Source organism: Petromyzon marinus, chromosome 22, assembly GCF_048934315.1.
Source record: "Petromyzon marinus isolate PM22_M1 ecotype Great Lakes invasive population chromosome 22, UKy_Petmar_22M1.pri1.0, whole genome shotgun sequence".
Lineage (NCBI taxonomy): Eukaryota > Metazoa > Chordata > Hyperoartia > Petromyzontiformes > Petromyzontidae > Petromyzon > Petromyzon marinus.
Window position 1 is genome coordinate 9,192,316 of NC_133688.1, and position 16,483 is coordinate 9,208,798.

The 16,483-nt window shown below is 44.6% G+C and overlaps 2 protein-coding genes across 6 annotated transcripts in view; both read right to left on the reverse strand.

Moving 5' to 3' along the window:
* LOC116945040 (uncharacterized) overlaps positions 1-9,838 on the reverse strand; it is a 28,261-nt gene extending 18,423 nt beyond the window's left edge. The window contains exons 1-2 of one of the 3 annotated variants that reach the window (XM_076068697.1): positions 9,692-9,838; positions 689-1,114 (exon numbers count right to left, since the gene is read on the reverse strand). In XM_076068697.1, coding sequence (XP_075924812.1) covers positions 689-1,114; positions 9,692-9,725 — 460 coding nt within the window. In that variant the 5' untranslated portion in view covers positions 9,726-9,838. Of the gene's footprint in view, positions 1-688; positions 1,115-9,180; positions 9,347-9,484; positions 9,660-9,691 lie in introns of those variants that run through there. The other 2 variants (XM_076068698.1, XM_032959115.2) reach the window with 2 other exon arrangements.
* Positions 9,839-12,216: 2,378 nt separating this feature from the next.
* The window catches only part of LOC116945039 (uncharacterized), a 51,087-nt gene continuing 46,820 nt past the window's right edge, over positions 12,217-16,483 (reverse strand). For all 3 annotated transcript variants that reach the window (XM_076068701.1, XM_076068700.1, XM_076068699.1), the window contains exons 8-9: positions 15,005-15,102; positions 12,217-13,962 (exon numbers count right to left, since the gene is read on the reverse strand). In XM_076068701.1, the coding sequence (XP_075924816.1) occupies positions 13,853-13,962; positions 15,005-15,102 (208 nt within the window). In that variant the 3' untranslated portion in view covers positions 12,217-13,852. The remainder of the gene's footprint in view (positions 13,963-15,004; positions 15,103-16,483) is intronic.

Here is a 16,483-nt window from a genome sequence, read left to right on the forward strand (position 1 = left end):
TACCACGAGCCGGGGAAGTACTTGGGATGGCGCGAAATAAGCAAACATTACAATAAGCAAGAAAATCTAGATACAATAATTTAAAATAGTAAATTTAAGGAACATAGCAGTCAGGAGGTCTCCGCACGCGGGAAGATCTCCTAGTATTCTAAACATAATATTGAAATTGTATCACAACGTCTCGTGTTGCATACGTTTTATCAACCAAATTCAAGTACCGTCGGCGGGCCTGATGGACTGAACTACGGCCCGCGGGCCGCATCTGGCCCGCGGGCCGTAGTTTGGTGACCCCTGCTCTAAAACATTGCAATGTTCCATTACATTTGTATAAATACATCAAACTGTTCTATGCGAAAATTTGTCACATTCATTCAGGTCATGTCTTTTGATAGTGTATATTATTTCTCATGCTAGATCCCACAAATGTTGTGTAATTGACATTGAAGCTGTCAATTCTGAGCTCAACCTATTCCATCATCTGGCTTTAGGTCTCACCTTTTGTCACTGACCATTGAGTGCCACTACAGTACCTGTATCAGTAACCTGCCCTCGTCCAGCCTGCACACGTGGCCCACATATTGCAACATTCTCTTCATGATTATAATTACATCAGTCTTACCACAGTCTAGTGGACGCCATGGTGGCCATTTACAATTACAAAGACAGGAGGGTGGATTGCATTACTTACGCGTAACTGACAGTTGCATTGTCATCGTGTTGTACCTCTTGCTAATCTGACTTTTCTTCCAGAGGTCTGCCTCGCACACGGTGAGACTGTTGTTGCACACATGCTGGCCGAGGAGAGCCCCCGTGACACACGTGTATGTCCCAGTGTCGCCAGCCTCCACTCTTCTTATTGTGAGGACACCAGACCCAGAGCAGCAGAGCCTCCCCACCCCTGATGCGCCCCCTCCATCACGATCGCAAGAAGGGATGAAGGCTTCTTTTTCGGAACACAAAGCCACGGGGACCGGCTGGCCTCTGGCTCCTCGTGCCACCCTGAACCAGACCACCCAGCCTGGCTCGGCACTCCTACCTTGGCCACACGGCAGGGAAGCCGTGGTGTTTACTTTCGCATCCACATTGGTTGTGGACAATCCCTGTTGGCATGTGACTATGGAACAATGCAAATGTTAGTGATAAAATCAGTATCAAGAACATGGACAGTGCGGCACTCATTACCAGCCACTATAATACCACTGTTGGACAAAGGCCTCCCCAAACTGTCACCATCCCTCAGTCCCATGGTACAGCAATCCACCTACCACCTCCACATGGTCTAAACTGATAGTGCTATCTACACTGTGGACATGTTGCACATTCCCTCTTTTGGCTGCCAATATTTTATTTTATTTTCAGGTCATGAGCCCCTGACCAGATATTTTCTGTATCGATACCACACGAGATGGCATAATTTTAGTGGTTCAAATTTCTTTGTGGTCGATACTAGTGAGTTATGTGATGATTTAAATAGTTTAGGTCACTACTTATTAGCCATATAAATACATTGGTAACACTCAAGCGTTTCTACTTGAAGTGGTACCAATTTTTGCTCTGGGCCATGGACTAATTCCATCTGATTGGCCATCATCCCTTGAAGCGACGTGTTCTATTGAAGCTAACTTATATTCCTTAAGGAACAAAATCGAGCTTATTATCCATGATTACAAGAGGTGATGATGGATGACTATGATGATAGTTTGTGTAGTTCTTCATCACTACTATAGTCACTTCTCTCAATGCCTATGTTAATCACTCTGATGCAAGATAATAATGGTGGCAACTTTTGTCTTTACTGTTGCCAGTCACCATCAGTGATATGGACAGAGGTCGGCAAATATGCGGGAGATGAGTGGTCTACTCTGCTCACGGTGCGGGGTACAATAGAATAAGTCAATGAAGATTAGTGATAGTTGAACAGCCTGAGAATTAAAATAGCAATGACGAAGGAGATGAGGATGAGGAAATGAAAATGATGGATGATGATGTTTGACATTGGATGTCATCGTCTTTGTTGCTGCTGCTGCTACCGCAGCAATTGTGAAGCACAACGCACTGCACTACACTGCACTTCATGGCAACTGTTGTCTGCACAGTTTACGCAAAAACACAAGTGGTCCTGTATCACTTGATATTATCTTATTGACAATTATCACAGGTTACATTTACACACAACAGGATATCTCGGTGCATAACAGGAAAGCTCAAGTATTCTTCTTACATCACCGACAAGAAGAGTTCTCCTGTAGTTGGTTTGTAAATTTCACAATAGTTCCTCCTGAACATGTTGCTGTAACTGAGATAACAAATAATCAAAAGTACTTACCTCCTCCGAGTGCTTCGATAAGTAGGAATAGTTTAAAAACATAGAAAATGCAAGCCATTTTGTGGCAGCTTTTTTGTAATCTATCGTTAAATCGCTTACTGTTTATTTCTAGTTATATGCTGTTGTTTAAAATCCAAAATTAACCTTCTCATTACAGTTGTAAATTCCTTTGGCAAAAATTTGTGAGAAAGGAACAATAATTTTCCGTGACTACAGCTCCGTTTTGAGATCAACTGATAAGTTGCTTGCACATTTTCCATGCAATGCTGGACTTCCGTAAAACCATAAACCAATTTTTACATTAAATGGGCCCTCAGCTTCAGGTAAAGTATGCCAAGATATGAATCAAAAATTATTCCTAGTTACCACTTGGTATAATCTAAGTAAGCAAAGGCCAAACAACCAATACTTGACCTCAACGTGATGTGCTCCTACATTTCTACCTTTGCAGTGCACTTCCTAAAAGTTGATTTTATAATGAATTCACGTGTATCCAACTGGTGTGTAGGGTTACCAAGTTAATTGTCACAAACATTGCAGTTCCTCAGGGTTAGCATTCATCTGCGGGATTGGTCTTCACTGAATTATTATTATTGTCTCGGCCTCGCTGTGCGCTGCGTTGCACCACTATCCGAGTAGATAACTTCGCATTCAATAAACCTTCAGAGCCAGGGTGAACATCCGACTCCAAACGTATTTAATGAATTGAATGAGGTAAAACTGATGTAAAAACACAGCACAAATACAGCATCTGTCAATACTTTGAAATATCAATACATTGAATGAACACTACAGCATCGTAACATTGTCTTAGATAACATGAAACTCAACAATAGATCCTGGATGAACCAGGCACCTACATTAGTACTGAATAGCTATACAAGAGTAAGGGCACATCGTATAATCACCATGCTGCAGCCTAAATGTACAGCACTACACATAACACTGAACTGTGGATGAGATTTCGTCATCCTTGCTCTCAAGGTTGCAATAAGGTTACATGCGTACAAGTCTGACTTGACTTATTAAATTACAAGTAACATTCACAATAAGGCAAGTGGCATGCTTCGTTAACTAGGCCTCATATTTATCATAACAATTTAACAGCATTATCAAGGCATTTACAGCATTATAACGGCCATTCTAACATAACAGCATTCTCAGTATTATAAGAACATAAACGAACTGACAGACAATGCTTCTTAAAGTCCCACAATGAACAGTTGCACCTGTCTTGAGTGGGACGCTATTTGTGCCACCATTTTGTACTCTGTGCAATGGCCGATACCCTGCCGCATGGCTTAGAGGCTGTCAAATCGTAACTTCCTGGTCACGTGACCAAACTCAACCTCCAAACAGGACATTGCTGTGTAGACACACCCCCACACCTGCCGTGAGGCAGAACAATTGTTTTATCTGCCCCCACTGGGCCGTCTTAACCATGGACACCTACTCCAACCTGCTGTTTGGCAAGAGAGGTGAGCTGCCTCTCAGTTATTGTAGATTTTGTCATTAAAATGTGTACATACTTCTTTGGTTCTTTCAGTAAAGTCACGTAGGTAGAAAAAATAATAGATCACGACGTTTCGATCGCCACACAAACAATCGTCTTCAGGTGGGAGAGAGAAACAGGCAGCTGAAACAAGTCCTTCTGGTACAAAAGATGTATTACTGAAGCTATCAACAGAAGGTTTGTACAGGATTAACTGCACGTGTGGCAATGTTATGTTGAGCACCCTTCTGCGCTCTTGCACAATGTGGGGGGGGGGGCGGGGGGATTACTAAGGCAACGTACATTATGCATGTGCATTATGCGACCCCTTTGAACTTGTCCTTCCTGTCTATTGCGTTTATTAAAATAGCCCGACCAACGGTAATTCCTATTGAAGTACGCTGCCCTTTGTAGGCATGCATTTAAATAATGTATTATTTCATGATTCACTTCCACGCAGTACTAAGACGGTAACTATCCGAACGGTTAAAGTTATTTTGATTTCTTTCAATTTCGATAGATTCTATAATTAGTCTTGGCCAGTAGTAGCTAGTTTTGCACAATACTTCAACATTATCAAAATCAATTGAGTGTCCTTGTTGGCACGCGTGTTCTGCTACTGCTGACAGTTGCATTTGGGATAATTTAATATTTCTTTAATGTTCTTTTAGTCTTGTGCTGATCATTCATCCTGTTTGCCCAACATAACAGTTACCACACGTGCGGTTAATCCTGTACAAACCTTCTGTTGATAGCTTCGGTAATACATCTTTTGTACCAGATATAAAATTCTGTATTTTATGTACCGTGCCAAATCTGACTCAGATGTTTTGTTTTTCCAAACATCTGTCTAGTTTATCAGTTACTCCCACAATGTACGGTATTTTCATAGTTTTAATTACTTGGGCAGTTTCAATGCTCTCGTTATTTAATTTGGTTTTGGTATTTCAATGCCCTGTTGATTTGTGCATCATTGTAACCATTCATTTACAATGCTTCTTTAACATGTTCAATTTCACTTCTCAGACTGTCACCATCTGACACTTTCTTAGCTCGATGAATGAGCGTCTTGATAAGAGCAGATTTCTGTGCGGGGTGATGGTGTGACTGCATTCAGATAGGCGTCAGTATGCGTTTTTAAACACTGTGTGTTATTTTACCATTTCTACCCCGTCCGAGCAGAATATTCAATAGGAATTACCGTTGGTAGGGCTATTTTAATAAACACAATAGACAGGAAGGACAAGTTCAAAGGGCTCGCATAATGCACATGCATAATGTACGTTGCCTCAGTAACCCCTCCACCCCCTCCACATTGTGTTAGAGTGCAGAAGGGTGGTCAACACATCTACGCCTCTATATAAGGAACAAAACAGTAAGGATACTCCACAAATCTGGATGTCGCCTGATGAAGCTAGTTGTAATTACTGGCAAAACGTCGTACTCAGTTTGTAAATGTTGTGGTTTGGCTCTCCAATACACCAGTATGCTGCCCTAGTGACGAATTGGCGTGTTCTGTTTACGTGACAACCCTTACTTGTTGGCTGTGTTGGGCGGTGGCGGGTTTTAACGATACATTTATATATTTACGCGATCTAACCCAAAAAACTCTATTATGGGTGATATTGGTTGTGAAAGCCTACGTGTTAAACTGAGCTAATTGTCAGTTGATTGGAATGTGAGAGTCTGGGTGATGTGATCGGTGCTTGCGAATCCTGCACAACCCCTCCATCGGTAGCAAATCAGGGAGCTGTGGCCTAGAGTGGACGGAAACTGGGAAGGAGAGACAAATGGGTTGGAGGAACAGTCGGTTGGAGGGCAAGCTGGAGGGTGGACGTTTGTGAAGGAACTGGAAGGCGTTGGGTTCCATTGGAACGCACACCTTCTGGGTTGGAGAGCCACCACACTGGGCACACCAGGTTGAGGCATCCCAGAAAGCTCATCTAAGCCCAGCTAAACCCAAGGTGAGAGAATACATGTGTAATGGCTGACTCGGAGACTTATAAGAGGTGGAGGCACTTCTTTACTAACACTTTATAATTAGTCCATCTATTGTCAGCAACGTTACTCAGGACAGTTAGTAGGCTGCCTGACTGGTGACGCCCCGAGATGGTGAAGATGGAGACAATGACAAGAAGGATGATGAAGGCGACGAGAAGAATTGTGACCAAGACTTCAGCAGTACGACGGGGATCCCACTCCACTCAACAGCCCCGAGGTCCCCTACAGGGGCCATTCTTATACTGTCAGCATGGCCTGGCTCCACCTCACCACGCCTCCCCTTTCTAAAACCTACCAGCAGGTTCTTGGTGTGCCCCTTCTGTGACTTTTCCCCTAGACCCCCCTCTGGTGTACAACCTACCGTAAGCCGCAGACCCTTCCCTGCCAGCAGCCAGCGCTATACTGCAACACTACTATTCTATGCCACTGCACATGTTACACAGTTTGTGTCGTCTTTGTTTTTATATTGTTGCTGGTGCGTTGTGTGTGTATGTGTGAGAGTTGGTGTTAGGCAGAGTAGCTAACTCTATGAGAGGGTTCGGCCCAAACGGGAGGCCCTCCATTTAGAAAACCTTCCCTGTTGCCAGTCAGGCATGCACAGGGGATCTTCACCCCGAGGAACTGTCTCACTGAGCCCTGGGAAGGTCGCATGACCGCGGGTGGAGGGGGTATTTGGGGGTGTGTGCTTAAGGAAAGGGGCCGAATTTAGGCCATGCTCATGCTGCACGCAGAGGGACCACCACCGGGTAATTCGTATCGTAAACAAAGACATTTTCCCTCAAACAGGGGAGACCAGGCACGGTCTGATATAACTATGCCCCGCGCTGCCAAAGGTCGCGAAAAAGCAGGGAAAGTGCAGATTTGCTGTGGCTGTGGTGCAAGGGGCTGACGAGATTTTGCTCACGCTATCCCTGTAGAGATATACACATACTGTATATACATGCCCATACGCGGATAATGGTATCGATATATATAGCAACCACAGCGGCTGTTCACCACGAGATGGTGGTGACTGTGCTTATGATGCTTGTGCCAGGCTGGGTGAACCTTGAGGCCACTTGAAGTGTCGAAGGCTCACCAGCAGGAAACTAAGCAAGTTGCTGGGTATGTATACGCACATACAACAACCGCCATTCGCCACTAAGTTGCGGTGACGTCACCATGGTGCTTGTGCCAGGCTATGTGCACTTTAAGGTCACGTGAAGCATCGAACGCCCACTGGCAGGTCACAGGACAGACCCAGCTGTCATGGGTTGACTGAGATCACTGGCCGATGCACGTCCTGTGCCCTATACTATGCCATCCTGCTGTGTTTTAGTCGCCCGGTGCTCCGGTCGTTGTTGTGAACGTCGCTCCTCTGCCCCCTGTTGTTGCTGGAGGGCGTATGCCTCCAGCTATCCAGTAGCATCCTTCATGAGCCTCCTTCACAGAGGCCCATCTTGATAGCGCTGGTACCAGTTATTGGCAAATCAACTCAGCCCCATATCTTCTCATACCACAGCATTTCATCTCTTCCCTAGCCCGTGCCCATTTAGCCCCCCTTTATCCGGCCAAACAAAAGTTATTTGGATATGCGGTAGCTAGGCATGCGGGCTACATGACCTAGCCAATGCAGTCTTGCCTGCCCGGTAGGAGCTCACCAATGGGACTGTCCAGATCTTTCGAAGATTTGTGAGCTCACACAATCCAGCCTGATTAAACCCAGGATGAATCATAGGCAGGCCAGCCTGAATGCTTCTAACCTGTGAAGATGTTGCATTTGGCGGGTCCACATTTCGCAAGCATAGAGAAGGGAGGACATGACTAAATAGCATGCATCCACTACTTCCCAGCTTGTCTGCTTTCCCGCACCTCTGCATCATACTCTGTCAGTGTGAACAAAAACTGTGCATTGACTTTTAAATTACAGTACATTCTTGATTAGCTGCGTGCAGTTTATCCAATTTGTGGATTAACCACGCACCTGAGATTTTGACATGAATTAATAACTAATGTATTTTCCCTTAAGCCAAAATTAATCATCTGGAAATGTTTACTACAAGTCACGTGCTTAAACCGAACACATGTGCTCCAGTTAAACCGAAATCCAAGTGAATGCCCCTACAATACAGTAGTTGCATATCTGTACAACAATGGGCGGAGTTTGATTTTCATTGGAGTGGCTCTGCTATCCCCTTATTGGGCTGAGTCTTCTACGCGGGAGCAGGAAAGTGTTATCACTGTGCACGCGCATCGATTGGTCGATCATAAGTATTCGTTCTACATCGAAAGAGGAACCAACAAAATCATCAGTTGTGCTTCATTTTGATTAAGAACGTCAATTCACAAAAAAGGAAGCTAGCTCATTGAAGCATAAATCCATTTTATAAATTTTCAAACCTGTTTAAGTGAGTTCACTAGGTGCGTTGAGGCGCCACTACACCAAACAGCTGGAGATGATAATTTTTTTTATCTAATAAAAAATGCTTCTCTGTAAATTGCTTTGTTGTGTTTTCAAAAAAATACGATGATTCTTTCAACGCGAATTGCCTAATGAAGATAACATTTTAAGTTAATATTATAGGTCACCACAACAATAATCTGATTTGTGCCTCGGGGAGGTCTCGGGGCGGCTGTGAAGGCGTCCGAGTGAGAGATGGGGGGGGGACTGATTCAGATGGGTTTCGGACAACTAAATGCGAACGTCATTTTACCACTTCACAATAGAGGGATAAGAAGTTAATGTTTATAATCATATGATCTAGTTATAATATTTGTAGTGTCTGTTTTAGGCAAGCAACTTAAGTTGCCCAGACATCTGTGAAAAAGAGCAGTATAACTTATCGGATTCCTCCAGTATAAATACTCTGATTTTGATTACATTTATAATGGCAGTACAGTTGATTATCGATTATCCGGCTTCCAACATTATCCAGCGGCCCTGGGCCGATCAGTCGAAACCAGAAAACCCGCTCTAAAGGCTGCATCAGTCCGGCGATCGTCAAACACATCATGGTTGTTAAAACAAGAGCCTCGTACGTATGTGGGGGCCGACGTCCACCCCCTCCACTCCCCCCTCCTCCTCCTCGTCGGCCACCTCTCGCCGGGCCCCCGCCGATCGGGTGATCGCCTCCCCCCGCACCAGCGCCCTCTCTGAGGGGCATCGCTACACGGCTGGCTCACCACCGCCGGTGTTGTCCCGCACGCGCCGAGCGCTAAACAAAGAAAAACGGCCGCTGTATCCATAATACGCTCGCACCTCCCTAATCCGCTCGCACCCCACGACTAATGTTAAAGCACATGGCGAAATTACGCGCGCGCCTCGCCGCTCATGCTATTGCGTTAGCGGGCGGGTTTACTGCACCCCGCCCTAATTACTCACACAGCAAGCGGCAGGTGCTCGTCTCTCCCACACTCGCGCCTCGCCTTGAATGCTCGTGTTTTCGTGCGTAAATACGCGCGTAACGCCGGCGAACGGGTTTTGACTCGCCCTCCTCTTCGTCCTATTAATCGCGCGGGAGCAGTTTGAGTTACTACCCGCGCGCCGCGGACACACACTCCACGCAGACACTCTCCCAACACAGAGAAATCACACCGATATTCTGAACTTAAGTTTATTAAGGGCGCGTCTAAAGGAGCAGCGCCTCACCTATCCCTATTCAATCCCTAGGGGTACCCCCACTCACGGTGTCACACGGTCGCTGTGGTAGTCGGAGGGACGATGATCCGAGAGGTCTCTGCCTGGGGTCGAGTCGTAGCGGCACTCGCTAGCGTCTCTCGGACGCTGCGAGTGGCTAGGAGTCGGACCGGGCGGCTGAATGGTCAGGTGGTGTTACCCTGCGTGGCCAATCGAGCACCTACCTTTCGATTTTAAACCAATGCCCAGCCCTTACCTGGAGCGTTACTTTCCGTTACGCCTCGATCCATTATCTACGCACCCATCCTCCCCACCCCAGACTCAACCGGTTTGATGGGGTGGCCGTCCCGCGGAATACACATCTGCAATGTGTTCATGAATTTCCCTCCCACCTCCTCGTCTGCGCTGCCCGAGTAATATCCCCCCCTGGCCCCTCCCCCGTGATGTGAGTGTCTCACTGCGGTTAGCCCGGTGAGCTTCTGTGTGCCCATACAATGTTTAGCCAATTTAAGGGGGGCCGCAATGCAATTTGTCCTGGGGGGGTCGGCCAATCTCCTGGCACCGGGAAACCGTGGGACATCCCCGCTAGGGGCCCTTCGGATGAAAACACATGGTGCCAGGCAACCCCCCACCGGGGTCCTACGTGTGTGCATGTGTGCGTGTGGCGTGTTTAGTGCGGGGGGGGGGGGGGGTGGGAGGGAGTCGCGGCGCTTGCGGAGTTGCTCCACGGTCGTGGCACCACAAGAGGCTCGTGCGTACATCACCCCATGCAGAGTCTTCGAGATTGGAGTGGTAAATACGGTACAGTAAATACAGTAACTTTGTATAGTAGGATATTTATATTTTTTCTATTGGCAATATGCCAATTTCATATAAACAAATGTAAAAAAACTAAAAAAACATACACAACACCTAAAAACATGTTATACAAGAATGTGAAAAAATATGCACCTTTAAATCATGATGTGATTATCTGGCGTTTTCGAAAATCTGGCGCCCCCTTCTCCCTGAAGCGACCGGATAATCGATTATCTACAGGGACTCCTCTATTTACGAATGAGTTAGGTTTCAGAGTTCTGTTCGTAAAGTCGATATGTTCGTAAGTGCAACTTTACCCGTGTCGATTCCAAACACGTCCGACATGTACACTAAACACGGGAATGGCTTCAAAAGTTGAATAATCTCCTGGAGATGTCACGAGTTCTTCACGTTCTGCAGATGTAGATGCCTCCACTGTCATCTATTGCACGGCAGTTGAACTTACGACTCTCATTCCAAACAGGCAACTGGACATACAGTGAGGGAAAAAAGTATTTGATCCCCTGCTGATTTTGTACGTTTGCCCACTGACAAAGAAATGATCAGTTTATAATTTAAATGGTAGGTTTATTTGAACAGTGAGAGACAGAATAGCAACAAAAAATTCAGAAAAACGCATGTAAAAAATGTTATAAATTGATTTGCATTTTAATGAGGGAAATAAGTATTTGACCCCCTCTCAATCAGAAAGATTTCTGGCTCCCAGGTGTCTTTTATACAGGTAATGAGCTGAGATTAGGAGCACACTCTTAAAGGGAGTGCTCCTAATCTCAGCGTGTTACCTGTATAAAAGACACCTGTCCACAGAAGCAATCAATCAATCAGATTCCAAACTCTCCACCATGGCCAAGACCAAAGAGCTCTCCAAGGATGTCAGGGACAAGATTGTAGACCTACACAAGGCTGGAATGGGCTACAAGACCATTGCCAAGCAGCTTGGTGAGAAGGTGACAACAGTTGGTGTGATTATTCGCAAATGGAAGAAACACAAAAGAACTGTCAATCTCCCTCGGCCTGGGGCTCTCACCTCGTGGAGTTGCAATGATCATGAGAACGGTGAGGAATCAGCCCAGAACTACACGGGAGGATCTTGTCCATGATCTTAAGGCAGCTGGGACCATAGTCACCAAGAAAACAATTGGTAACACACTACGCCGTGAAGGACTGAAATCCTGCAGCGCCCGCAAGGTCCCCCTGCTCAAGAAAGCACATATACATGCCCGTCTGAAGTTTGCCAATGAACATCTGAATGATTCAGAGGACAACTGGGTGAAAGTGTTGTGGTCAGATGAGACCAAAATGGAGCTCTTTGGCATCAACTCAACTCGCCGTGTTTGGAGGAGGAGGAATGCTGCCTATGACCCCAAGAACACCATCCCCACCGTCAAACATGGAGGTGGAAACATTATGCTTTGGGGGTGTTTTTCTGCTAAGGGGACAGGACAACTTCACCGCATCAAAGGGACGATGGACGGGACCATGTACCGTCAAATCTTGGGTGAGAAACTCCTTCCCTCAGCCAGGGCATTTAAAATGGGTCGTGATTCCAGCATGACAATGACCCAAAACACACGGCCAAGGCAACAAAGGAGTGGCTGAAGAAGAAGCACATTAAGGTCTTGGAGTGGCCTAGCCAGTCTCCAGACCTTAATCCCATAGGAAATCTGTGGAGGGAGCTGAAGGTTCGAGTTGCCAAACGTCAGCCTCGAAACCTTAATGACTTGTAGAAGATCTGCAAAGAGGAGTGGGACAAAATCCCTCCTGAGATGTGTGCAAACCTGGTGGCCAACTACAAGAAACGTCTGACCTCTGTGATTGCCAACAAGGGTTTTGCCACCAAGTACTAAGTCATGTTTTGCAGAGGGGTCAAATACTTATTTCCCTCATTAAAATGCAAATCAATTTATAACATTTTTGACATGCGTTTTTCTGGATTTTGTTGTTGTTATTCTGTCTCTCACTGTTCAAATAAACCTACCATTAAAATTATAGACTGATCATTTCTTTGTCAGTGGGCAAACGTACAAAATCAACAGGGGATCAAATACTTTTTTTCCCTCACTGTACAGACAGGTTTGTTCGTATCTCTGAAAGTTCGTAAGTAGAGGAGTCACTGAATTGGTATTCTTATGTTTCTCGGTGCCAGCTTGTTTTATCGAAATTTCCAGTTCCTCCTGCATTCATGGGTTTTTTTTTCCTTTCTCCCCGTTTCACAAAACAAAACTTCAGAAAACTTTGTTATATAGTACTCGCATGATACTGTTTATTTTTTTTATAACATTTACAGAGAACAACTGTTGTACGTCAAGGTCTTTATGTATATTTTACAGCAGGTAAGTGTGTAAAGCAAATATTAAGGACTATATCAATTTGAAAGATTTTATCTTGATTTGAAGCTTTCGTGGCTGCAGGAATCCATACTCTTTGGTTCTTTCGGTAAAGTCACGTGGGTATAAAATAAAATAAATCACGACGTTTCGGGCGCAACGCAAGCGTCCGTCATCAGGTGGGTTGACACCCTCCCTTCGGAAAGCTTTCCCACCTGATGACGGACGCTTGTGTTGCGCCCGAAAAGTAGCGATTTATTTTATTTTATACATACGTGACTTTATTGAAAGATTTAGCAAAGGTTCAGAAGGGGTCTCGCTAGGTATGTTAGTCTAATTTATTTTTGTGATTAGAAAGAAACTAGAGTCAAGAGAACTCACGCACGCAAATAGCAATGTAAATGGTTGGCATACAAAATGTGATTGGCAGAAAGGCATGAACGTCCCATTAACGGTGTCCAGTTTACAGCAGAATGAATAAATATAGCTTGCAAATAAATCGATTATATATACCTCAATGGTTAATAACGGTGATGGTGATGTCAACTTGCATTCTGGATGGCTCTTGTGAGGGCAAATTCTGATGCCATACCAATGTCAGGTAACACAAAGCATTCACACAATTAAATTGAGCGTAATTCCTAGAACAACAGTGCAACGTGAATATAATATTTTATTCTGAATAACTAAAGCACGTTGAGTATGTTATTAACAATAGCGGGCTATTAAGCATTACAATACAAAAACTTAAGCTTGTATGATGTCTTGATAAAACATGTTTATCATTATTTGTGAAAGCAGACGAGTTTTCATAATCTACAGGTCACCAAAAGTAACACATGGTCACCCACGTGTTTTAATCTGCGTGGTTTATCGTGTTTCAGGCAAGCAACATAGTTGATTGATGCCACTGTGGCCTATGTCTAGCTTTGCCACCTCTGAGGAACAAAGCACCCGGACATCTGACGGTAATATATCTCACAAAAATCAGGAACCCGGGAGTACTACTCTACATGTAATGTGCACTGTCTTGAGTGGTTTATTGTTATGCATCCTGGAAAAACCGATAGATTTCCCAGGACAGCAGCTACCTAAAAAAACACGACTGTTGACAGCATATACAGTATGCACTATTTGCTAGTTACTGTATATACAGCGGATTGCATGCTTGTTTTTGGCCTATGGATTGAAATTATGCTTTAAATGGTTACAGTTATGACAAAATATTACCAAACGGAGTAATTTATACCCAGACAGCTGGATTCAGTTGATTATTTCGTGCTGAGAGGTAAGTGAGTGACTGTCTCAATCTCTCCCACCAAACTGTAGATGCATTCACTCGCTGTGGCCACCTCTGGTGTAACTTGATGCCTCCCATGTGCTGGGACAGACACAGGAACACAAACAAATCCCACATCATTATAACAAAGTCACCTTTTGTATACAGAATAAAACAAAATTATGAATGCCTCGCTTCTGTGGTTTTCCTGACACCGTTGCACTGCCACAGAAACGTTTCGGCACACAAGGCAACCACCGCAAGGAAAGTGGCACCTCCGGGAACAACCTTTGTGTCTCGAGTTGAACGTGAAATGACGGACAAACACGTTTCAAACATCATTAGCAGCGTGGTGTAATTCACCATCTGTAAATGTGACTTTAGTGAACAATCACAACAAACTAATAACATCATCCAATATTTTGCCCACTCTCCAGGTCAAGTCATGCCCTTGACTTGCACATTTTATAGGGTAGTTATTTTTTTACTTTACAAATTTTTGCTTTATTTCTTATCCTTGTACTATGTCGGGTTCTCAGAATATAAGTGGAATGTCAACCATCTTTCAAGTAATTAAATCGCTGTAATTTAAGAAAAGCATTTGGCAGGAATAATGGGATTTGGTCAGTGGTATAAGTTGGCAGGGCGACCTTTTTTATACAAAACAATCGTAGCTTGGAGACGAGCTACTTAACATAAATAAAATACATATTTAAAAACACTTTTTAAAACACGCTTTTAACATGACTGTACTGTAGTAAATGTAAGAACTCCACGAATCCAGGAAGTGGCTCCGAAGCTTGCCATAACGTAAGGAGCCGTGGGCAATTACAGCCAACGTGAGTTGACCGTGGACAATTAGACCCAAGCCGAACATAACATATAAAAAATAATGTTTAAAAATATATATTTGTTATGATAGAATATAGTATTGTTATCAGTATGACATAAGTATACCAAGTTTGCAGTCGATACCACATTGGAAAATGGGTTAAAATTGAGTTACAAGATTTGAGGATACAACAACAGAGTGAGTTAAATAAAAGCGTATAATAATAATAAAATGATTTCCTCCAGGTGCTTATTAACACATCTAATTTTCAGTAAAAGTGATAATGTAGTAAACGTGTAATGCTGCACTCACAGTACTCAACCATTTCACTGCTGGCTTGTGTGTTGCCTGACCTTAAAAGGTCAACATTACAGCAAGGAGGTTGCACAGCCAAACTCTGTGTGTTTGATCTAAGAAGAATAAAAAGCACACATCTTAGCAGCCATTAGCTAAGTACAAATATGCAATTGTGTTATTCATATGAATACTACTTGTCGAGATGTTTGGTTTTATATTTTAAGTTGCCATATGTGTTGAATATTGAATACAAGTAAAAATCAAGTCTAGAAAATCTTTTCTAAAATCAAATTTGAATTCACTATATTTATCACGTGATTTTCAACACACATGCTGCATGTTTTCTTCTTTTGTCCATTGTTTTCAATCATGTAGTATGCTATATACAGTCAACCCTTCCATATCACGAGGGTTAGAGGCGCAGGCCCCCCGCGATCTGGAAAAAACACTTAAAATATTTTGGTCCCCTTTGCGAGTGAAGCGAGCACCTCCAGCGGGGGGTTCGGGGGGACGCTGTGAGCCTTTGCGTGTCGTCTGCTGGCTTTCGCGTTCTTTTCGCAAACTTTAACTTTTTACAAAATGTTACTTCAAAAAACAATTGCGTATATTTATGGTATATAAAGATAAAATACATTAATATTATACAGTACTGTACATATGTAGTGGAATAAATGGGCGCATGGGGGTAATTGGTGAGTTTGCGCGGGAGCAGGACAGTAAGGGGTCATATTGGGATGATGAGGTAACGATTGGGCCAATTAAGCTGGGGGGAGCCTAGGACAGCTGTGATTGGTTGGTGTTGTTGTCAGGGCTGAAGTGGCGTCTTGAAGTCTGGCGAGGTGACAGGCGCACGGGCACGCGGAGCGCCGTTGGGACGCGGGTTAATTAATTGGGGTGTAATGAGAGAGGGGATAAATTGGGGGACGTGAGGAGAAACGGGGAGTTGGAGTCGGGGGCTGGATGAGGCAAGACGTGGAACAGCTGAAGAGAGAAGCAGCTAGCAGTGGAGAGAGCATAGTGATAGTGAAGAGCGGAGAGCAGAGACAAAGCAGTTAGCAGTGGAGAGAGCACAGTGATAGCGGAGAGCAGAGACGAAGCAGCCAGCAGTAGAGAGAGCACGGTGATAGCGGAGAGCGGAAGACAGAGACGAAGCAGTTAGCAGTGGAGAGAGAACAGTGATAGCGGAGAGCAGAGACGAAGCAGTTAGCAGTAGAGAGAGCACGGTGATAGCGGAGAGCGGAGAGCAGAGACGAAGCAGTTAGCAGTGGAGAGAGAACAGTGATAGCGGAGAGCGGAGAGCAGAGATGAAGCAGTTAGCAGTGGAGAGAGCACGGTGATAGCGGAGAGCAGAGACGAAGCAGTTAGCAGTAGAGAGAGCACGGTGATAGCGGAGAGAGAAGAGCAGAGACAAAGCAGTTAGCAGTGGAGAGAGCACAGTGATAGCGGAGAGCGGGGAGCAGGGACGAAGCAGCCAGCAGTGGGGGAAGCACAGAG